Raw genomic sequence first — 23,225 nt, 5'->3', positions numbered from 1 at the left:
CCTCCGCCTCCTGGGTTCAGGTGATTCTTATGCCTCAGCCTCCGAGTAGCTGGGATTACAGGCTTGCGCCACCACACCCAGATTATTTTTGTGTTTTTTGTAGAGATAGGGTTTCACTCTGTTGCCCAGGCTGGTCTCAAACTTCTGACCTCAGGTGATACACCCGCCTTGGCCTCCCAAAGGGATTACAAGGATGAGCCACGGCACCCAGCCTAATTTTTGTATTTTTAGCAGAGACAACATTTCACCATGTTGGTCAGGCTGGTCTCAAACTGCTGACCTCAAGTAATCCACCTGCCTTGGCCTCCCAAAATGCTGGGATTACAGGCGTGAGCCACTGTACCCAGCAAAAGTTTACTTCTTTTGCTTGAGTCCTCCTTGAAGTGAGAGCTGAGACTCTGTCTTACACTGATGAAGCACATGGTTGTGGTTCCGAACTCCAGGAAGCAGGGATTGATGGGCTGCGATGGAGGGCTTCAGTCTTATCCAAGGGGCTTGGAATCTGTCCTGTGTGTGGTGGGACATCATGAATGTTTTGAGTGGGGCAGTGGCCTAATAGAAGCCCTCTTTGTGTGGCAGTCCCCTTACAGATACCTTATGACTCAGTCTTTGTGCTGTGTGTACCTGAAAACTTATTTTGGCCTGGATTAGTCAAATGGTGTAGCTCATGCCTGTCATTCTCTACCTGATACTGTGCTTTTCAGCAAAAACTACTGAGAAGCGAATTAATTCCTGAAATAACAGCATGTTTCTTAAAACACTGGTGAGGTGGTGAGAATTAGTATTCTGAAGGCTGTTTAAAGGGAAAATAGGAGACCTAGTAGATTTGCATAGGAATTAATCCCAATATCCCTGTGATCCTATTAGGAGAGCTGCTTACTTGTTCTTGCTTGGACTTGGTTTATTTGCTAATAAAGAAAAAGGTTTCTGGGCTGGACATGGTAGCTTATGCCTGTAATCCCAACACTTTGAGAGGTCGAGGTGGGTGGATCACCTGAGGTCAGCAGTTCGAGACCAACCTGGGCAACATGGTGAAACCCCGTCTCTACTAAAAATACAAAAATTATCTGGGCGTGGTGGTGCACGTCTGTAGTCCCAGATACTCGGGAGGCTGAGGCAGGAGAATTGATTGAACCTGGGAGGTGCAGGTTGCAGTGAGCCGAGATCTTGCCACTGCACTCTAGCCTGGGCGACAGAGCAAGACTCTGTCCCCCCGCTAAAAGCTTTCTAATAACTTGGACTTAATTTAATAGAGGTTTAAAATGGTCAGCCAGGCATGGTGGCTAACACCTGTAATCCCAACACTTTGGGAGGCCAAGGTGGGTGGATCACGAGGTCAGGAGTTCGAGACCAGTCTGACCAACATGGTGAAACCCCGTCTCTACTGAAAATATCAAAATTAACCAGGTGTGGTGGCACGCACCTGTAATCCCAGCTACTCAGGAGGCTAAGGCAGGAGAATCGCTTCAACCCGGGAGGCAGAGATTGCAGTGAGCCGAGATCGTGCCATTGCACTCCAGCCTGGATGACAGAGCGAGATTCCATCCAAATAAATAATAATAATCAAACCAAATATTTATATTAATTTGGACTTCCAAATAAATTTCAACTATTCAGCCATCATTGAATTTGATGAGGATGGTGATAACTTCAATTTAGTAAGTTCTTGCTAAATGCCTTAAACTGAGATAGATATATCACATAGATTATTTTGCAGGTTTTCTTTGTTTGTTTGTTCTGTTAATATATAATTGCTAAAATACAAAAAATATAAAGTGAAATTTCCTCTTTCAAGTAGCAGAGATAGCTGCTATTAATGTTTGATTTTTATACCTCTAGATTCTTTTATATTTAAGCATATATTAATACATGTGTAAGTATATGTACACAAATAGATATTTTTAAGTACACAGAATCAATATTATACATATTATTTAATAATCCATTGTTCATTTAATATATCCTGTGTATCTTTTTTTTAAATTTATTATTATTTTTTTGGAGACAGAGTCTCGCTCTGTTGCCCAGGTTGGAGTGCAGTGGCACAATTTTGGCTCAAAACTGGTCGTTCATTCACCTCCCTGACCTAATCAAGTCATTTTTTTCTAGCAAATTAGCTTTAGGCTCATCTGCATTTGCCAGGCTCACTGCCCCCGTTGTCACTGTCTTGCCATTGACATTTTATTTTATGATCTCCCAGTATCACTGGACTATGAAAACAGTGCCATCTGTTTTATAGCTCGCAAACACATATAAGCTTTCCCTGCTCTGCACTCTCTAAGGCTGTTCCCTTTAGGTATTGTCAACAGTTTCAGCACATATAGGAAAGCTATCAGTATTGTTGGGTGGTGAGGTTATTAGATTCTCCTATCAAGTTAAAAACTCACCAGCCACCTGTTCCTCACCTAGAGTGAGGTAGGGGAGAGCCTTCTTCACTTGCTGTTTAAGCAACTTTTCCAGATAGCCGCTGGTAGCACTGGGACTTGTGTTTTCTTTTCTTTTTTTTTTTTTTTTTGAGACGGAATCTGGCTCTGTCGCCCGCCCGGGCTGGAGTGCAGTGGCCGGATCTCAGCTCACTGCAAGCTCCGCCTCCTGGGTTTACGCCATTCTCCTGCCTCAGCCTCCCGAGTAGCTGGGACTACAGGTGCCCGCCACCTCGCCCGGCTAGTTTTTTGTATTTTTTAGTAGAGACACGGGGACTTGTGTTTTCTTATGTCACTTTCTTCAGTGTGAGGTTGGAACCTCACGGCCAAGTATAGCTGGGGAAAGAAGAGATAATTGAAGAAAATAGGAAGGGAGAACAGTTGTGATACAAAGAAACTAAGCCAGTGTGGGGGTGGACTTAGCTCTCCTTCAGCTTTGTAAATGATCTCTCTCTCTCATCCCCCAGAAGAACCAGTGAAGACATCCATTCAGGAATCAGAAGCTTTTTTGCCTCAGGTACAGAATAAATGGTCTGATTTGGTATTATATGTACATAGCTGTGGAGAACCCTGACTTCTTTAAAAATATCTGTCCATTAAGAATTCTTTGAGACAATGGGAGGCTGAGAGTGTTGTTCTCCTGAGAACTTCCATACAAGGGAACTCTGAATAACAAAGAGAAAGTTGTTAAAGGGAGGATTGCATTAGTGAACTTTGGAATGCAGGGAAGTTCCAAAGTAGCACCCCTTGTCTCGACTCAGTGACTGCTGAACATGTAAGTCAGCAGTGATACTTCCCTGAACTTTTACTTGTTCTGGCTTTTTATTAGGTTGACACTTCTTTGTAAGCAGAAGCAATAGAAGGGCTCCCTTTGTACTTGGGAAGATACCACTTATATAACTTCAGGTTACTGTGGAGACAAATGACTCATGTTTTCTCTGTTTTTCAAATTATCTTTATTCCACAACGCCAATAAAGAGAATGGGATTTTCATTAAAATTAAATAAAAATAAAATAATTTGTCTTGAGCACATTACCCTAATAGAGGAAAAATTTGATATTAATGGGAAACATTTGCCATAATGGGAAACTTCAGGCTGTGTCTGTTGAGTGATTCACCTGTCAAAGGAAATCCAAAAGAAGAGATGGTATATGAGTGGAACCTCATAGAAACAGAGCAATATCCAGAGTCTTTAGCAATTCTTGCCTTCCTTTCCAGAGCATACCTGAAGAGAGATACAAGATGAAGAGCAAGCCCCTAGGAATCTGCCTGATAATCGATTGCATTGGCAATGAGACAGGTAGGTGTGGAAGCTGCAGATGAACCGGTGCCCTCAGATTGAGATCATGGCACAGGCAAGCTGTATTCATTAGAGTGATCAGCACCAGTTGCCATGACAAACCAGTTCAATAATCTGTGCTTCAGGCTGGGTGTGGTTGCTCATGCCTGGAATTCCAGCATTTTGTGAGGCTGAGATGGGAGGATCGCTTGAGCCCAGTTAAAAATTAGCTAGTGTGGACCAGGCACGGTGGCTCACACTTGTAATCCCAGCACTTTGGGAGGTGGACGTGGGTGGATCATGAGGTCAGGAGTTCAAGACCAGCCTGGCCAAAATGGTGAAACCCCGTCTCTACTAAAAATACAAAAATTAGCTGAGCATGGTGGCGCATGCCTGTAGTCCCAGCTACTTGGGAGGCTGAGACAGAAGAATTGTTTGAACCTGGGAAGCAGAGGTTGCAGTGAGCCGAGATTGCACCACTGCACTCCATCGTGGGTGACAGAGTGAGATTCTGTCTTAAAAAAAAAAAAACGTTAGCTGGTGTGGTGGTGCACACTTGTAGTCCCAGCTACACAGGAGGCTGAAGCAGGAGGATCACTTGAACCTAAGGAGGTCAAGGCTGCAGTGAGCCAGGATTGTGCCACAGCACTCCAGCATGAGTGATAGAGCAAGACCCTGTCTCAAAAAAAGAAAAAATGAATATGTGGTTCAACATAACAGAGACTTGTTTCTCATTCATGTCACAGGCTAGTGTGGATCGGGCTGGGGGGGGGCTTTGTTCATGTGGCCATTCAATGGCTCCATCATCTTCTGAGGTCTTTGGTTTTCTGCAGAGTCCTTTGTATCTGGCTAGCAGATAAGGGAAGAGAGAATGTGTGGAAGATCTTATAAGAGATTTTAGGGACCAGGCCTAAAAATGATAATATGCATCATTTTCACCTCATTAGATTGGTCAGAACTCAGTCATGTGGCTCCATCTAACTGTAGTAGACATGGAGAAATTAGTCTAGCTGCGTGTCAGGAGGAAAATGAAATGGATTTGGGGAACACGTAACAGTGTCTCTGACACAAAGACATCATTTACAGTAGTTGGTGAGCTTCAGTCTTGCCTTTTCATTTGGATGCTATAGCAGGGAGGAGTCCTGGAACCCAGAGGGACATTAATATTAACGGAAGGCATTCTGGCTTCAGATACTATCACATGCCCCATCATTTCACCTAGATAGATGACAAAAACTTTCCTGGGAACATTAAAGACATGATAAATGTGAGCTCACTTACAGAGCTTTGGATATTTTCTGAGCAATGTGTCAGTTCTGCTGTCCTTTGCTTTGGTTGTTGGCCTCACAGCCTCTTCTATCTGTGAGTCACCATTGCTTTTGCTCAGTTGTTGTTGGATGTCTGACTCAAACTGAATCACTGGTGCTGCATCAAAAGAGAATGAGAAGAGCATAGATAAGTGGAATGACTTTCTGTTTAATTATTTAGCTCTTCCTTAAGAGGATCGATCATTATATTTCCAGTTTTAGAGCTTCTCAACAGTCTCTTAAAATGAGTCAGAACTATCTTTTAGGCTCACTTAAAATGTTACCATGGGGAGTTTTATAGGAAGAGAGGTTAAGAGAAGGTCAAATATAAGACTAAATTTTCCAGGATTTCAGATATGATCCTGCTTGGTCATGTCCTGTTTTTGGTTAGATGTGAGAAAGATAAGTGTCTTCTCCTTTTTAGCCATTAGTACCCATATAAGAATGAGAAAATATTTTCTTACTGAGTCACTTCCTGTTTTAAGAGATTATGTAATTGTCCTGTACTTCTGGTTTTGGTCAGTGTTATTTCATTCATCAGCAGATGTTGTACATATATCTGTTGTACGAAGAGAATCATAAAAAAGAAAAAAGCCATGACCTGCTGTGAATTGAAAAACCAAGTTTTTTGGCTAAAACTCAATGTCTGTGCTTGCTTCTGTTGCTGGGTTGTGGGCCTCTTGTGGGCAGGGGCTGAATGTATATTCGTATTTTTCTGCATTATAGGAGCATGATCAGAGTTGAGAAATGGAATATGACAGTGTGGGTTTGAATCATGGCTATGCCATGTTCTGGCTTGTGACCTTGGGCAATGTCCCTGGCCTCTTTATTTTTTTTTATTTTTTATTTTTTTCTTTCTTGAGAGAGAGTCTCACTCTTGTTGCCCACACTGGAGTGCAGTGATGTGATCTTGGCTCACTGCAACCTCTTCCTCCTGGGTTCAAGCAATTCTCCTGCCTCAGCCTCCTGAGTACATCCCTCCCGGGATTACAGGCGTGTGCCACCGTGCCCGGCTTCTAATTTATTTTTAATTTAAATTTTATTTTTATTTTTCCTGTAATGCTGAGTTCTCGGCCTCCTTAAGTCCCAGTTTTTCTTTTGTAAAGTGGGTTAATAATGGACCTACCTCACAGGGAGGTTGGGCAGAATGAATGAGTTCATACTTGGAAAGGGCTTAGAATAGTGCCTGGCACAGTATGAGCCGGTACTAGATGCCAACTTGCATTATTTCCTCATTTGCTTGTTTAATTCTAGCCATAAACCACGTAAGCAAGAGCTCACCATGGCTCTTTGCACTTGGTACATAGAATCTGATCTCAGACAAGTGAGAGACCAGGGCACTGAGGCCCGCTCTAGGCCCAAGGGGATGCATGAGTGGGATACATCCCCGTAGGCTGTGGTGCACTGGAATGGAGGCCATAACCTGAGAGGGGACAACTTCTTGGATAAACACTCAAGTGGAAAGCTGAGCACAACACTCCTACCAGTCACAGTCTGAATGGGCTTGGCAAAGGAGAATCTAAGTACAAAGTACAGGAGGGCACAGGAGGGCAGAGACCTGATAAGAGAGAAAGATGGAAGAGGATGGTAGAATTGGAGGCAGAGCCTGGGGCATCATGCTTTTGGCTGCAGGTATGAGTAGGTATTGGTGTTGACTGCATTAGTACATCTGTTTCCTGCCCCATGGCTGCTGATGTGTCTGTATATGAGCTCCAGGAATCAGAATGGCAACTCTAGACAGCAGGTCCCTCCTGGTCAGACGTAGGCCTTTAAAGTTCAACATCTTGGTGGTATATTGCTGGACAAGAGTAGGCCTAGGCCATTAGAGGGTACCCTGGATGCTCAGTGCTGCCTTTCCCCTGAGAATCAGGGTGATTTGACTCAAGCCTTCCCTGCCTCTGGGAACAAAATCAATAATTGGGCTTGAGGCCTCTTATAAACCCCCCTGGGCTCAGGTGGCTAATTAGCAGGTAAGAAACAAGGCAGCACATTTTTATTCTTCTTGTGCTATGGTTTTCATCAGCTGCGAGGTCACGAATCCACTTACATGCACAGACTCAGAGCAGCAGGAGAACATTAATTATTATGAAGTGGAAAGGCAGAGTCTCCTCTCCTCACATCATCTCTCTAGGCCTCCAGCTCTTCATTTTCCTCCTCCCCTCCTGGTGATTTGTCACTGAAGATTCTAGGCCCAGAATCCTGCCTTGGTTGAAAATGGTTGTTATTAGTGCAGCACCCTTCATCTCTTTTCATCTAATCTGCAGTTAGGGGGCTTCATCTAGAGTAATTATGTGGATTTCTTCTGTCTAGTTAACTTTGCCACCTGGTTAACATTGAACACTTGGGAGGAGTGCAGGAGTCCTACAAGCGGGTAAGGTAATTGCCAGCTGAAATAAGGGCTCTGAAAGAAACAAACAGGAACATGATAGGACTAACCTGGGCATAGCTGTGCTCAGAGTACATAATTTATTAAAAATCTACTACGTGCAAGGTATTATGCTGATTGTTTTACATGGATTCGTGCTTAATCCTCATAAATACCATAATATAGGTGCTGTTCTCTCCATTAAATTTTTTTTTGTTCTTTTATAGTTTTTCCTTTTTTTTTTTTAATATTTTTGCTTTTTTTTTTTTTTTTTTTTTTTTTTTTGAGACGGAGTCTTGCTCTGTTGTCAGACTAGAGTTCAGTGGTGCAGTCTCAGCTCACTGCAACCTCTCCCTCCCAAGTTCAAGCGATTCTCCTGCCTCAGCCTCCTGAGTAGCTGGTATTACAGGCATTTGCCACCACGCCCAGCTAATTTTTCTTTTTTCTTTTTTTTTAATTTATTTTTAAGACGGAGTTTCATTCATGTTGCCCAGGCTGGAGTGCAATGGCGTGATCTCAGCTCACCGCAACTGTCGCCTCCCAGATTCAAGCGATTCTCCTGCCGCAGCCTCCTGAGTAGCTGGGATTACAGGCTCATGCCACCATGCCCGGCTACTTTCATATTTTTAGTAGAGACGAGGTTTCACCATGTTGGCCAGGCTGGTCTCGATCTCCTGACCTCGTGATTCGCCCACCTCAGCTTCCCAAAGTGCTGGGATTACAGGCGTGAGCCACCGCTCCCGGCCTATTCTCTCTCTTTTCAAGGTGAGAAAGCTAAGCAGTGAACTACACTCCTACCTTCTCTAGTACTGATTGAGCTGGGATCAAAAGCTGGACTCCAAAGCCTATGCTTTTAATTACTTTGCCTCAATATAATTTCCATGAAGGTGGGGGAGTTTATCCATCCCTCTTACTATGGGTCTCCAGTACCTGGTACAATCCCTGGTACCTAGGTGTTCAATAAATATTTGTTGGGTGAATGAATGAAGGAATAAGCTCTCCCAGTGTCAGTGTGTTTATAAAAGCCAATCCTTTTTATCTTTACAGTTTAGCAGACTCTCTTCTACCTGTCTTCACTTCTGTCCTCAAAAAACCAGACTTTTATCCAGAGAGCATGCACGTCTCCCAAGTATTTATAGCTTTGTTTCTTTGTCCGGTAAATGTTTGTTGAGGGCCTACTATGTGCAAAGCACCATGCTTGGCCCTGTGTGAAGCAAATATTAAAGCAATGAGGTGGAATCTGTTCTCAGAGCTGTGTTGTGCATGAAATAAGGTTATTCTTTGGTAGTTCATTCTTGAGAAGAATCCTTATGGAGTTCAGTAACCTCTTCTTGAGGCAGAAGTAAATGCTTAGGGATTTGGGGGCTAATTATCTCAGTTTGGTAGAATTGAAAAATAAGTCTTTGGTGGTGTGTCATCTGTGTCAGTGATAGCAAAGCTGGATCTGTGCTAGGCCCTGGTGGGTCATCTTTAAACACAGGACTTTTTAATTCTGTTGGGAATATAGAAGCAAACGTCTCACATCTCTGACAGATGAGCTTTACGGCTTGGCCTGAAGCTCTGGTTGTTTTTAAGTCCCCTGAATAAAAATAAAAGACGATGTTTGCAAATTTTAAGAGGAAGTTTTTTTGTTTTTGTTTTTGTTTTGAGACAGAGTCTCGCTCTGTTGCCCAGGCTGCAGGAGTGCAATGGCGTTATCTTGGCTCACTGTAACCTGTCTTCCGGGTTCAAGCGATTCTTCACCTCAGCCTCATGAGTAGTTGGGATTACAGGTACCCGCCATCATGCCCGGCTAATTTTTGTATTTTTGTAGAGACAGAGTTCACCATGTTGGACAGGCTGGTCTTGAACTCCTGACCTCAAGTGATCCACCCGCCTCGGCCTCCCAAAGTGCTGGGATTACAGGGATGAGCCATCGCACCTGGCCAAGAGAAAGTATTTTTTTTTCTACCCTGTTCTTTCTGAAAAGCTTGAACATTTTTCTGTACTTTCCTTTTCTTTTTTGAGACAGGGTCTTGCTCTATCACCCAGAATGGAGCACAGTGAAACAATCACGGCTCACTGCAGCCTTAACCTCCCAGGCTCAAGCGATCCTCCACCTCACCCTCCCAAGTAGCTGGAACTACACACAGGCACCACCACATCCATCTAATTTTTAAAATACTCTGTAGAGACAGGGTTTCACTATGTTGTCCAGACTGGTCTCAAACTTCTGGGCTCGAGCAATCCTGCCACTTCAGCCTCCTGAGTCCCTAGTACTACAGGCACATGCTAACATGTCTGGCTAACTTATTTTTGTTTTTTGTAGAGACAGGGTTTTTTGCTGTATTGCCCAGGGCGGTCTTGAACTCCTGACTTCAAGTGATCTTCCTGCCTTGGCCTCCCAAATCACAGGATTATGGTCATGAGCCACCACGTAATCTTTGTTTTATGTGCATTTATAAGCTTTGCTTCCCCAACAAGATTATAAGCTCTTTGATTTAAGTACATCATATATTTGATATGTATTCTCTTGTCCAAGTATTTCTGTAGGCGATAAGGGGAACTTTGTAAAACAAGAGTTTTCTGGTCAAGTAAATTTGAGAAGTGCTGCCTAATCTCTTCCCCCTCAGATATTTGCAATGCATATTGACCTATTAAAGGCTCTGAGAATTCTTCCTGCGAATAAACCTATTTTAGCCTTGTCTACCTTGCATTTCCCAAACACATTTGACCTCAGAACTCCCTTTTTCACTAAGAATGTTTTGCCCATCTTATGTTTTGCCCATGTGCTCTATAGCAATTAACACTGGGCTTATTAAAGGTACACAGTAAGTGATTGTAAATTAACCGGTGAAGCATTCCCTCATTCTCGTTTATTTTATACATTTATTTAATGAAACCCTTTTCATAGAAATTGTCAAGATAAATGCACCCTCATTTAGATCAAAACAAATTCTAAATTAATGAAGTCATGACATTTTACTGTATTTTGGTTTTTTTGGTTTATCTGTGAAGTCCTCAAACCTGTGAGTAGTGCTGACCCTGACCTTGAATGAACAGCCCTGTACTAACTGCAAGGCCAGAAGAACCCCCACCCTTCCCCTCTCTACCTCCCCCATATCATTTCAAGAAGTTCTAAAGAACCGTTGGAATTTTTGGAGATCAGACTGGGTTGGGTGTGGGTTTTCCAGGGTGGGTTCTAGAAGGAGAAGTGGGACTTCTGCAGTTTGTTGAAGTTTTATTTTCCAAACCCAGCCCCCAAGTTTTTCTTCCTCTATTTATGTGCAAGGACAAAACAGTTACTGTTCTGCCTACATAGGACTTGGACTTTGTCCGCTCTGAGCCCATTTTAGTTCAGAATATAGAGACCTCCCTCCAGGTCCTAAGAGAGAGATTCCATGAGAGATGTGCAACACCATAAGATTGGTGATTTGTACTTTGAAATGGCTTCCTTTGTTTCCTTTAAAGTCAATATCTTATATCTGAATAAACACAGTTTGCAAAGCATCTTTACAGAAATCTCACTGGATCCTCACGGTCACCTTTTTCACCTTTTTTTTGAGACAGAGTCTCACTCTTTCACCCAGGCTGGAGTGCAGTGGGGCGATCTTGGCTCCTCCACTTCCTGGGCTCAAGTGATCCTCCTCAGCCTCCCAAGTAGCTAGGACCACAGATGCGTGCCACCATGCCCGGCCAATTTTTGTATTTTTGGTAGAGATGGGGTTTCACCATGTTGCCCAGGCTGGTCTTGAACTCTGCAGCTCAAGCGATCCACCCGCCTTGCCTCCCAAAGTGCTGGGACTACAGGTATGAACCACTGTACCCTGCCCTCACAGTCACCTTTTGAAGAACCTCCTGCTCAAGAGTTCCTCCTGCCTCAGCCTCCTGAGTAACTGTGATGACTACAGGCATGCACTACCATGCCTGGCTAATTTTTTATTTTTTGTAGAGATGGGATTTCCCTGTGACTCCCAGGGTGGTCTCAAACTCCTGAGCTCAAGCCATCCTCCTACCTTAGCCTCCCAAAGTGCTGGGATTATACATGTGAGCCACTGCACCTGTCCAAGCATTCGTTTTAATCCTGTTTTATAGATGAATAAACTGGGGCTGACTCAAACTGACTCAGAGTCACACTGTCATTACCTTTTTGATCCTATACATTAGACTGGACTGTATGCATGTTCTTGCTGGCCCAGTAAAGTTGCAAGTGCCAGCTAACAACCCTTCCCACTCCACCTCACCATCTCATAGAGGAAAATTGTGACATTAATGGGAAATGTCAGTGGTGATGTCTTCAGGCTGGGCCTATGGAGTGACTGCCTTGTCACACATTTAAGCAATGCTCTGTCTTGTCTGAGGCTCAGACCTGCTGTTCTTTTTGGCATTTGGGACCTGCATGGTTTTTGGCTTCACCTCCAGCTTTAGCCATTTTTCTTCTGTTCTTTTAGGTAAGGATTTTCTGCCCCAGACCTCAGATTCCCATTCCCTTCCTAGCTTGTCTGCTGTTGTAGCCCAGTCCTCTTCCAAGACCATGCAAGATTCAGACCCTAGTAAGAGGAGATGGAGGAACTAGGACTTAAACCCACATCTTGTGATTGCAAGGCTGGTTCCTCTTTTGCCCTGCACCACGCGACTGTCTGCTTATGGTCATGTGACAGGGGCTTCCCCAGCCAGAACCTCCAGGGAGCACAAATAAAGGAAAGAGCTGGAAGGCACAGTATAGCATTTGTTCTGTCCAAGCCTCACATATCAGCATGGGAAGGGAGAACGAGGTGAAGCTTTCTTTCAAGGACTTTGATAAGGAAGGACATTTATCAGTGAAGAGAGGTTTTGAGGGAAGTGAACCAATCTTGAGATAAGTAAACAAAAGAGCTTTGAGTCTGGTGTTTCCCTGTTTGCTTCTGCCCCCTAGGGGAACAAATACTCTATGATTAGAGACGTGTAAGTCCTTTGGAATAGAATAGCAGTGATGGAACTGGAGTCCTAGTCCAGGTTCTCTCCTTGTTCAGCCTGGATTCAGTACTGGGTATTGAAACTCGTCTGCACCCTTAGAGGAGATGACTAGGGGACAGTGCGTCCAGGCCTCTTCTACCACACAGAGTTTTCTTTTTTTATAAAGCGCATACACATTTAAAATTTAATGATACTCCCAAATTGCTCTTCAAAAAAGCTGTACAAAATTACAGTCCTGATAACAGCTGCCCAGAGATTCTGTGAAGGCATTTACCCTCATTATTATTATTATTATTATTATTATTATTAGAGACGGAGTCCTGCTCTGTTGCCCAGGGTGGAGTACAGTGGCGCAGTGTTCGCTCACTGCAACCTCTGCCTCCCGGGTTCAAGCGATTCTCCTGTCTCAGCCTCCCAAGTAGCTGGGATTACAGGTGAGCACTACCACGCCTGACTAATTTTTGTATTTTTAGTAGAGACAGGGTTTCACCATGTTGACCAGACTGGTCTCGAACTCCTGACCTCAGGTGATCTGCCCGCCTTGGCCTCCCAAAGTGCTAGGATTACAGGCGTGAGCCACTGGGCCTGGCTGCCCTCACTGTTTAATGGGTTATTTGCAACCTGTGAGTCATGTCTCCTATTTCCTTGTTAATGATGCTGATTGATTATAGACTTAGAAATATCAGCACTTCCTTTGTATCTCTTCATTATTACATGATACAATAATTCATTTTCTTTTTTTTTTTGAGACAGAGTCTCACTCTGTTGCCCAGGCTGGAGTGTAGTGTTGCAATGTTGTCTCACTGCAACCTCCACCTCCCGGGTTCAAGCGATTCTCCTGCCTCAGCCTCCTGAGTAGCTAGGACTACAGGGGCGTGCCACTACACCTGACTAATTTTTGTATTTTTAGTAGAGACGGGGTTTCGCCATTTTGGCCAGGCTGGGCTTGAACTCCTGACCTCAGGTGATCTGCCCGCCTCAGCCTCCCAAAGTGCTGGGATTACAGGTGTGAGCCACTGAGCCCAGCCAATGATTCATTGTTTAATCCTTAGTTGTGGGCCAAGCAAAGGAGAAAAGTAAGAAGCCTTTTCCTTTTACTGATAGGAAAGGTCAAAGGACTTACCTAGTGAATTATTTACCTAAAAATGTATACAAATCACTCCAAAATTTAGTGGCAAAAACAACAGTACTAATTTAATTATATCTTCACCTGTGGGTGAGGAATGTAGCAGCAGCTTAGCTAGGCTGTTCTGGCCCAGAGTCTAGTGAAGCTGTGGTCAGTTGTCAGCTGGGTCATCTGAATGCTTGATTGGGATTGGAGGATCCACTTCTAAGGTGGTCGCTCACATGACTGGGAATTTGGTGCTAGCTGTTGGCGGGAAGCCTGTTCTTCATGTGGGCCTCTCTGAGGGACTGCCTGAGTACTTTCATGATGTGGTAGTGGGCTTCCCCCAGAGTGAGCCACTCAGAAGAGAGAAAGATTGTGAGGTCTGGACTTCAGTAAGAAGGTCGTTGAAGAAAGAAAGATTTTGTCCTCCCCTTGGTTTGATTGGACTAGAGTGGGCTCACTCTGTGCCTGTGGCTGGCATCAGGCAGGAACAGTGGTATAGCAGGGTATAGACCATATTTAGGGACCTAAAGTCACGTCTTTCATGATTCAGATGGTTCCTGTTCCAACTGCCCAGGACTCGAGCCCGTCAAAATATGACACAAAAGCAGAAGCTTTTCATAATGGAGATTAGACCATGGCTAGGATTCCTACCCAGTCCTCTTGAGCTTTCCTCACTCCAGTGTTGTTTTCCATGTTTGTTTTGTGTTTTCCCCAGAGCTTCTTCAAGACACCTTCACTTCCCTGGGCTATGAAGTCCAGAAATTCTTGCGTCTCAGTGTGAATGGTATATCCCAGATTCTTGACCAATTTGCCTGTATGCCTGAGCACCGAGACTACGATAGCTTTGTATGTGTCCTGGTGAGCCGAGGAGGCTCCCAGAGCTTGTATGGTGTGGATCGGACTCACTCAGGACTCCCCCTGCATCACATCAGGAGGATGTTCATGGGAGATTCATGCCCTTATCTAGCAGGGAAGCCAAAGGTGTTTTTTATTCAGAACTATGTAGTGTCAGAGGGCCAGCTGGAGGACAGCAGCCTCTTGGAGGTGGATGGGCCAGCAATGAAGAATGTGGAATTCAAGGCTCAGCAGCGAGGGCTGAGCACAGTTCACCGAGAAGCTGACTTCTTCTGGAGCCTGTGCACTGCGGATGTGTCCCTGCTGGAGCGGTCCTGCAGCTCACCGTCCCTGTACCTGCAGTGCCTCTCCCAGAAACTGAGACAAGAAAGGTGAGCCCCCAGGAGGTGGTCAGTTCTGGACCACCTGCTTATTTTCGTGCCACAGAATAGGAATTACCACTGTGCCACGTTTGCTGCCCTTCTCTTCTGGGAGGAAAAGAGATTTTCCCTCCTGCTTTGGGGTTGCCGTAGGACTACAGTATAGACCCGGCACGATTTATAAATACTTTGTAGTTAGTTAGTTTGTAGTTTGAATACTTTTCTTCAAAATTAAGAAATTTTCAGCCTGGGCAACAAAGTGAGAACTTACTCTATAAAAAAACTAAAAATTAGTTGGGTGCAGTGGTGTGCGCTTGTTAGTCCCAACTGCTTGGGAGGCTAAGGTAGGAGGATTGCTTGAGCCCAGGAGTTTGAGGCTGCAGTGAGCCATGATTGCACTACTGTACTGCAGCCTTGGAGTACAGTATTGGAGACCGTGTCTCCAATAAATACATAAATACATACAAATAACAAATTTTTATTTTTTTATTTTTTAATTTTTTTTGAGATGGAGTCTTGCTGTTTGCCCAGGCTGGAGTGCAGCGGCACAATCTTGGCTCACTGCAATGTCCGCCTCCCAGGTTCAAGCAGTTCCCCTGCCTCACCCTCCCGAGTAGCTGGGATTACGGGCGTGTGCCACCACGCCCCGGCTAATTTTTGTAATTTTAGTAGAGACTGGGTTTCACCATGTTGACCAGGCCAGTCTTGAACTCCTGACCTCAGGTGTTCTGCCTGCCTCGGCATCCCAAGGCATCCCAAGGGGCTAGGATTACAAGCGTGAGCCACTGTGCCTGGCCACAAATTTTTATTTTTAATTTTTTTTTTTGAGACAGAGTTGCACTCTTGTTACCCAGGCTGGAGTGCAGTGGCATGATCTTGGCTCACTGCAACCTCCACCTCCTGGGTTCCAGTGATTCTCCTGCCTCAGCTTCCCGAGTAGCTGGGATTACAGGCACCTGCCATCACATCTGGCTAATTTTTGTATTTTTAGTAGAGACAGGGTTTTCATCATGTTGGCCAGGCTGGTCTGGAACTCCTGGCCTCAAGTGATCCACGCACCTCGGCCTCCCAAAGTGCTGAGATTACAGGCATGAGCCACCACACCTGGCCACCTTCCAGATCTTTTTTTATTGGATACCCACACAGTCATATAGAAGTATATCTTTTTTGTTTGTTTTTTGAGGTGAAGTCTTGCTCTGTTGCCCAGGCTGGAGTGCAGTGGCACATCTCGGCTTACTGCAACTTCCACCTCCTGGGTTCAAGCAATTCTTCTGCCTCAGCCTCCTGAATAGCTGGGACTACAGGCGCGCACCACCACGCTCTGCTAATTTTTGTATTTTTAATAGAGACGGGGTTTCACCATGTTGACCAGGCTGGTCTTGAACTCCTGACCGCAAGTGATCCTCCTGCCTCGGCCTCCCAAAGTGCTAGGATTACGGACGTGAGCCACCGCACCCAGCCCAGAAGTATGTTTGTAAGCCCAGATGGAATCATCATCTATTATTTATTTATTTTTAATTAAAAAAATTTTAATACAGTTCAAATCAGCATGTCTGGCTCATTTCAGCTCCTTTACTGCTAAAGCAGGGGACAAGGGCTGCTTCAGTTTCTTTGCCTTCTCTTTCTCTGAAGGTATCTGCTGCATCGAACTTGAAAGTTCACACTATCCTTATTTTTCTTGATCTTGACAGATTTGTCATCTTTTCACCTGGCTGTGAGCAGAAAGTCTTTGATTTCCTTAACTTTTCAAGGCCTGGCGATGAGGCACACAGGGAGAGGGCAAGGACCCACATCCCTCTAGCCCGTGTATCGCCGGAAAGACACTCACAGCCTGCCACCACTTTATAACCTGCTTTTAGTTTGTTTAACACTAGATCAAAAACATTTTTGTGTGTCAGTAGTCACATTTCTATAGCATCAGTTTAATGTGTGCACGACAGCCCATGATATGGCCATAGCTTAATTTACTTGATCAGTCTTTAGTTGTTGCATAGTGTTTGCTTTCATACAAAGTAAGAAACATCCTTGCAGCTTAGTATTTGTTCTTATCCTTAATTGTTTTCTAGGGGGACAATTCCCAGAAGTGGAATTACTGAGTCAAAGGACATGCATTTTTCAAGCCTTGGATTCATCTTACTAGATGTCCTATAGGATGGTCATATCAGCTTTATGGGAGAGTAGCTGTGTCCCTGAATTCTCCCTGACACTGCATGCTCTTATATTTCCCCAAGTTTTGACAATTTGATAGGTGAAAAGTGGTATCTGACTGTTCAGATCTGGAAGGCTTTGTTATGTAAACATTTTTTTAAATGTTTATTGGCAAGAATACTTTTCTAAGAGAAGCATCAGTGTCCTGGTTTCTGTTTAAGCTGAATGAAGCCACAATGTACCTCAAGTATAAGATTAACTGGCCTTTTTCAGTTGCACCCTAATTAACGATTTAAAATGATGTTTCTGAGCCACCTGTCAAAATGCATTTTGGGCTGTACCTCTGCATACCCCAGGAATAAATCTCATGGCCTTCTTTACCTGGCCTCCTTAGTGGTGGCCCAGCAGGAAGCGGGGGTTAGAGCAGGAGCCACTCAGCCTTCCAAGATAGATACTCCATGGGCCAGTGGTATTACTGGCCTTTTGAGCCCATCCGTTTGCATAGGTGATCCACGTGGGTTATCATCTGGCTGGTATGTTCCCAGAGTGAAACTCAGCAGCCCCTTGAGGGAGGGGATGGTGGCCACTAAGCCAGAGTGCTGCAAGTTAGTTTGGATCATTTGCTAAGCAGCTTGTGGTGCATTTAGAAGGGAACAGTTTCAAATAACTTTCACATCTGTTGGCTCATTTCGCCCTAAGGACAATCTGTCTTCTCTTTGATATTTGCATGGCATTAAATTTTGCCTTTCTTGTTTTCTCCAGAAAACGCCCACTCCTGGATCTCCACATTGAACTCAATGGCCACATGTATGATTGGAACAGCAGAGTTTCTGCCAAGGAGAAATATTATGTCTGGCTGCAGCACACTCTGAGGAAGAAACTTATCCTCTCCTACACATAAGAAACTAAAAGGCCAGGCGCAGTGGCTCATGCCTGTAATCCCAGCACTTTGGGAGGCCAAAGAGGGCAGATCACTTCAGGTCAGGAGTTTGAGACCAGCCTGGCCAACATGGTAAACGCTAATAAAAATACAAAAATTAGCCGGATGTGGGGGTGGGTACCTGTGTTCCCAGTTACTTGGGAGGCTGAGGCAGGAGGATCTTTTGAACCCAGGAGTTCAGGGTCATAGCATGCTATGATTGTGCCTACAAATAACCACCACATAGCAACCTGGGCAGTATAGCAAGACCCCATCTCTTAAAAGAAAAAAATGGGACAGGAACTATCTTAGTCCATGTATTAGTCATGTTTCTCTAGAGAGACAGAACTAATAGGATAGATGTATATATAAAGGGGAGTTTATTAAGGAGTATTGACTCACGTGATCACAAGGTTAGGTCCCGCAATAGACCATCTGCAAGCAAGGAAGCCAATTCAAGTCCCATAGCTAAAGAACTTGGAGTCTGATGTTTGAGGGCAGGAAGCATTCAGCATGAGAGAAAGATGGAGGCCAGAAGACTACACCAGTCTGATCTTTCCGTGTTTTGCTTGCTTTTATTCTGGCAGTGCTGACAGCTGATTAGATGGTGCCCACCCAGATTGAGGATGGTCTGCCTTTCCCAGTCCACTGACTAAATTTTTTTTTTTTTTTTTGAGATGGAGTCGCGCTCTGTTGCCCAGGCTGGAGTGCAGTGGCGCAATCTCGGCTCACTGCAAGCTCCGCCTCCCGGGTTCACGCCATTCTCCCGCCTCAGCCTCCCGAGTAGCTGGGACTATAGGCACCTGCCACCGCACCCAGTTAATTTTTTGTGCTTTTTAGTAGAGACAGGGTTTCACCATGTTAGCCAGGATGGTCTCGATCTCCTGACTTTGTGATCTGCCCGCCTTGGCCTCAAATGACTCAAATGTTAATCTCCTTTGGCAGCACCCTCACAGATGTACCCGGGAACAGTACTTTGCATCCTTCTATTCAATCAAGTTGATACTCAGTATTAACCATCACAGTCCATTTGGCAACTATACCAAATTACCATAGACTAGGTGACTTAAACAGTAGTTATTTCTCACAGTTCGGAGGCTGAAATCCAGCATCTAGGTGGCAGCATATCTGGTGTCTGGTAAGGCATGCTTTCTAATCTTACCAGATGTCAGTCTTTTCATGTGCTCACATGGTAGAAAAAGAGGATGCAAGCTCTCATGTGTATCTTCTTTAAGGGCACGAATCCCATTCATGAGGGCTCTACCCTCATGACCTAATTACCTCCCAAAGGCCCCACCTTCTGATACTGTCACATTGGGGATACTGTCTCCCCTTTGAATTCTGTGGGGGATACAAACATTCAGTTTGTAACAATAGCCTTATGATTTAGAGGTTACTTGTTCATTCACCTAGACCTCAAATTGCATTTTACAGCTAATCAAGTATATCTTTCTCTGATTTGATAGTGTGACCTAAAAGGGGACCATTGTTTGAAATATCACTGGAGTTGCATTATTATTATTATTATTGAGACAGAGTTTCATTCTGCTGCCCAGGCTGGAGTGCAGTGGCATGATCTTGGCTCATTGCAACCTCTGCCTTCTGGGTTCAAGCGATTCTCCTGCCTCAGCCTCCCGAGTAGTTGGGATTATAGGTGCCTGCCACCACACCCGGCTAATTTTTGTATTTTTAGTAGAGACAGGGTTTCACCATGTTGGCCAGGGTGGTCTTGAACTCCTGACCTCAGGTGATCCACCAGCCTTGGCCTCCCAAAGTGGTGGAGTGGCTCAGCTGCATGTGGCCTATTACTATTTTTTACATTTTTAAAAATTGCTGAACAGGGGTACCTCTGGGCAGTGTGCCAGAATGCCACTTTTTAAATAATTATTTTATGATTTATTTATTTTTCTAGAAGTTAGTTTTAACTGATGTGTATCTGTATGTCTATTTGTGTATATTTTGTCACGATCATGTGACAGAGGCTGAAAAGTGTGGAAGAGACAGTTTTCAGGGACAACAAGCAATTATTCCTACTTTCCAAGTTATTTTGACGCCATGGTGGCTCACACCTGTGATCTGAGTACTTTGGGAGGCTGAGGTGGACGGATCATTTGAGCCCAGGAGTTCGAGACCAGCCTAGGCAACATAGCAAGACTCCATCTCTACAAAAAGAATACAAAATTTAACTGGGCATGGTGGTGTGTTCCTGTAGTCCCAGCTACTTGGGAGGCTGAAGTGGGAGGATCCCCTGAGCCCAGAGAGGTCAAGGTTGTGGTGAGCTATGATCACACCACTGCACTTCAGCATGGGAGACAGTGAAACCCTGTCTCAGAAAAAATAAATAAGTAAAACCACCAGTACCACAAACAACAACAAAAAGTTATTTTGCACTGGTTTTGAGCACAGGACTCCTGCGGTGTCTTTGCATTTGATATTGTATAGGGATGCTAGTGGGAAGTGATGTGTATGCTTGGCCTCATGAACTAAAACCCCGTGTTAATTATGACAGAAGGAAAGTGTGTGAGAGGGACCTTAACTACCTAGCAGCTCTAGCTGCCATCTTGAACCATGAAGATAAGGGCCACACTTAGGGGTAGCTGGGTGGTGAGCAGCAAGAAGCCTTGTTGGATGAGGGCATGAAGGAGCAGAATCACTGTGGAATCACTGTGCCACCCCTAATTACCTACCTCTGGACTTTTATGTGCAGGAAAAAAATTGAGAGTTTATATTTATCTCAACTGATGCATTCTTATGTGATTAAAATGTTTGGAGGCCAGGCGCTGTGGCTCACACCTGTAATCCCAGCACTTTGGGAGTCCGAGGCCAGTGGTTCACAAGGTCAGGAGATCGAGACCATCCTGGCTAACATGGTGAAACCCCCTCTCTACTAAAAATGCAAAAAATTAGCCGGGCGTTGTGGCGGGCGCCTGTAGTCCCAGCTACTCGGGAGGCCAAGGCAGAAGAATGGCATGAACCCGGGAGGTGGAACTTGTAGTGAGCTGTGATCTTGCCACTGTACTCCAGCCTGGGCAACAGTGCGAAACTCTCAAAAAACATAAAAAATAAATAAAATGTTTGGAATGTTGGCTTCATCCCTGGGATGCAAGACTGGTTGAACGTACACAAATCAAGAAACATTAATCACATAAACAGAACTAAAGACAAAAACCACATGATTATCTCAATAGATGCAGAAAAGGCCTTCAATAAAATTCAACATTTCTTCATGTTAAAAACTCTCAATAAACTAGGTATTGATGGAAAATATATCAAAATAATAAGAACCATTTATGACAAACCCACAGCCAATATCATACTGAATGGGCAAAAGCTGGAAGAATTCCCCTTGAAAACTGGCACTGGACAAGGATGACCTCTCTCCTATTTAACATAGTATTAAAAAGTTCTGGCCAGGGCAGTCAGGCAAGAGAAAGAAAGAAAGGGTATTCCAATAGGAAGAGAGGAAGTAAAACTATCTGTTTGCAGATGACATGATCCTGTATCTAGAAAACCCCATTATCTCAGCCCAAAAGCTCCTTAAGCTGATAAGCAACTTCAGCAAAGTCTGATACAAAATCAATGTGCAAAAATCGCAAGCATTCTATACACCAACAATAGACAAGCAGAGAGCCAAATGATGCCCATTCACAGTTGCTACAAAGAGAATAAAAGACCTAGGAATACAAGTAATAAGAGATGTGAAGGACCTCTTCAACAAGAACTATAAACCACTGCTCAAGGAAATGAGAGAGGACACAAACAGATGAAAAAACATTCCATTCTCATGGATAGGAAGAATCAATATCATGAAAATGGCCATACTACCCAAAGTAATTTATAGGTTCAATGCTGTTCCCATTAAACTACCATTGACATTCTTCACAGAATTAGAAAAAAAACTACTTTAAAATTCAAATGGAACCAAAAAAGAGCCCATATAACCAAGACAACAATAAGCAAAAAGAACAAAGCTGGAAGCATCACACTACCCAACTTCAAAGTATACTGCAAGGCTACAGTAGCCAAAACAGCATGGTACTGGTACAAAATAGACACATAGACCAATGGAACAGAATGGAGACCAGAGAAAGAAGACCACACGTCTACAGCCATTTGATTGTTGACAAACCTGACAAAAACAAGCAATGGGGAAAAGATTCCCTATTTAATAAATGGTGCTGGGAAAACTGGCTAGCCATATGCTGTAAATTGAAACTGGACCCCTTCCTTACACCTTATACAAGAATTAACTCAAGATTAAAGACTTAATGTAAAACCTAAAACTATAAAAACCCTAGAAGAAAATCTAGTTAATACCATTCAAGACATAGGCACAAGCAAAGGTTTCATGACAAAAACATCAAAAGCAATTGCAACAAAAGCAAAAATTACAAATGGGATCTAATTAAACTAAAGAGCTCCTGTACAGCAAAAGAAACTATCATTAGAGTGAACAGGCTACCTACAGAATGGGAGAAAATTTTTGCAATCTATTCATCTGACAAAGATCTAATATCCAGAACCTACAAGGAACTTAAAACAAATTTACAAGGAAAAAAACAACCCCATCAAAAAGTGGGCAAAGGACATGAATGGACACTTCTCGAAAGAAGATATTTATGTGACCAACAAACACATTAAAAAAAGCTCAACATTACTGATCATCAGAGAAATGCAAATGAAAACCACCATGAGATACCATCTCATGCCAGTCAGAATAGTGATTATTAAAAAGTCAAAAAACACCAGATGCTGGTGAGGCTGTGGAGAAATAGGAACACTTTTACATTGTTGGTGGGAATGTAAATTAGTTCAACCATTGTGGAAGCATGTGATGATTCCTCAAAGATCCAGAACTAGAAATACCATTTGTCCCAGCAATTCCATTACTGGGTATATACCCAAAGGAATATAAACCATTTTATTGTAAAGATCCAGGCACATGTATGTTCATTGCAGCACTCTTCACAATAGCAAAGACACAATAGCAAATGCCCATCAGTGATAGACTGGATAAAGAAAACTTGGTACATATACACCATGGAATACTGTGCAGTGCAGCTGTTAGAGCTTTTGGTGATATAGTGAATCAGATTTTTCATTAATTCTTTTAATTGGTTATTGTTTGGATGAGGGAGAAGGGACAAGATGGAGGAAGGTGAACAAGAAGGCATAATCCATGTTGCTTCCGGGTTCTTCCTCACCAACTTTCCCGTGCGTGGGAAAATGCAGCCCGCCCCGGGAAGATGCAGATCAACCGAGCATGCACCAGGTGATGTCAATCCGAAGAGATCGAAACTTACTCAGCCACGCCTATGGAGACGCCCCTATCACGCCCTTATCCCGCCCACTGCCCTCCCCCTTCCAGTACCAATGCATAAAAGTCTGCCACTGGCAGGAGCCAGCGTGACTTCTTCGGCCCCCGCATTCGTGGACCAGGGAACATCACCCGAGAGTGCCGGCGCTACTTCCCTGGCCCCCCACACCTGAGGATCAGAGAACCTCGCCCGAGAGTGTGTGCAT

The 23,225-nt window shown here is 44.0% G+C and overlaps 1 protein-coding gene and 1 pseudogene across 5 annotated transcripts in view; one reads left to right on the top strand and one right to left on the bottom strand.

Annotated features, from left to right (window-relative positions):
• CFLAR (CASP8 and FADD-like apoptosis regulator) overlaps positions 1-18,013 on the top strand; it is a 59,027-nt gene extending 41,014 nt beyond the window's left edge. For 3 of the 5 annotated variants that reach the window (XM_011974513.1, XM_011974510.1, XM_011974511.1), the window contains 4 exons: positions 2,891-2,940; positions 3,643-3,724; positions 14,137-14,647; positions 17,546-18,013. In XM_011974513.1, the coding sequence (XP_011829903.1) occupies positions 2,891-2,940; positions 3,643-3,724; positions 14,137-14,647; positions 17,546-17,684 (782 nt within the window). In that variant the 3' untranslated portion in view covers positions 17,685-18,013. Of the gene's footprint in view, positions 1-2,890; positions 2,941-3,642; positions 3,725-14,136; positions 14,648-16,701 lie in introns of all 5 variants that reach the window. The other 2 variants (XM_011974514.1, XM_011974512.1) reach the window with 2 other exon arrangements.
• Positions 16,194-16,381, bottom strand: LOC105535450 (annotated as a pseudogene).
• Positions 18,014-23,225: the final 5,212 nt, after the last annotated feature.

The sequence above is a fragment of the Mandrillus leucophaeus genome, unplaced genomic scaffold (assembly GCF_000951045.1).
Source record: "Mandrillus leucophaeus isolate KB7577 unplaced genomic scaffold, Mleu.le_1.0 Scaffold146, whole genome shotgun sequence".
Taxonomy (NCBI): Eukaryota; Metazoa; Chordata; class Mammalia; order Primates; family Cercopithecidae; genus Mandrillus; species Mandrillus leucophaeus.
The sequence above is the reverse complement of the archived record's forward strand: the minus strand, read 5'-3'. Positions and strand labels throughout refer to the sequence as shown.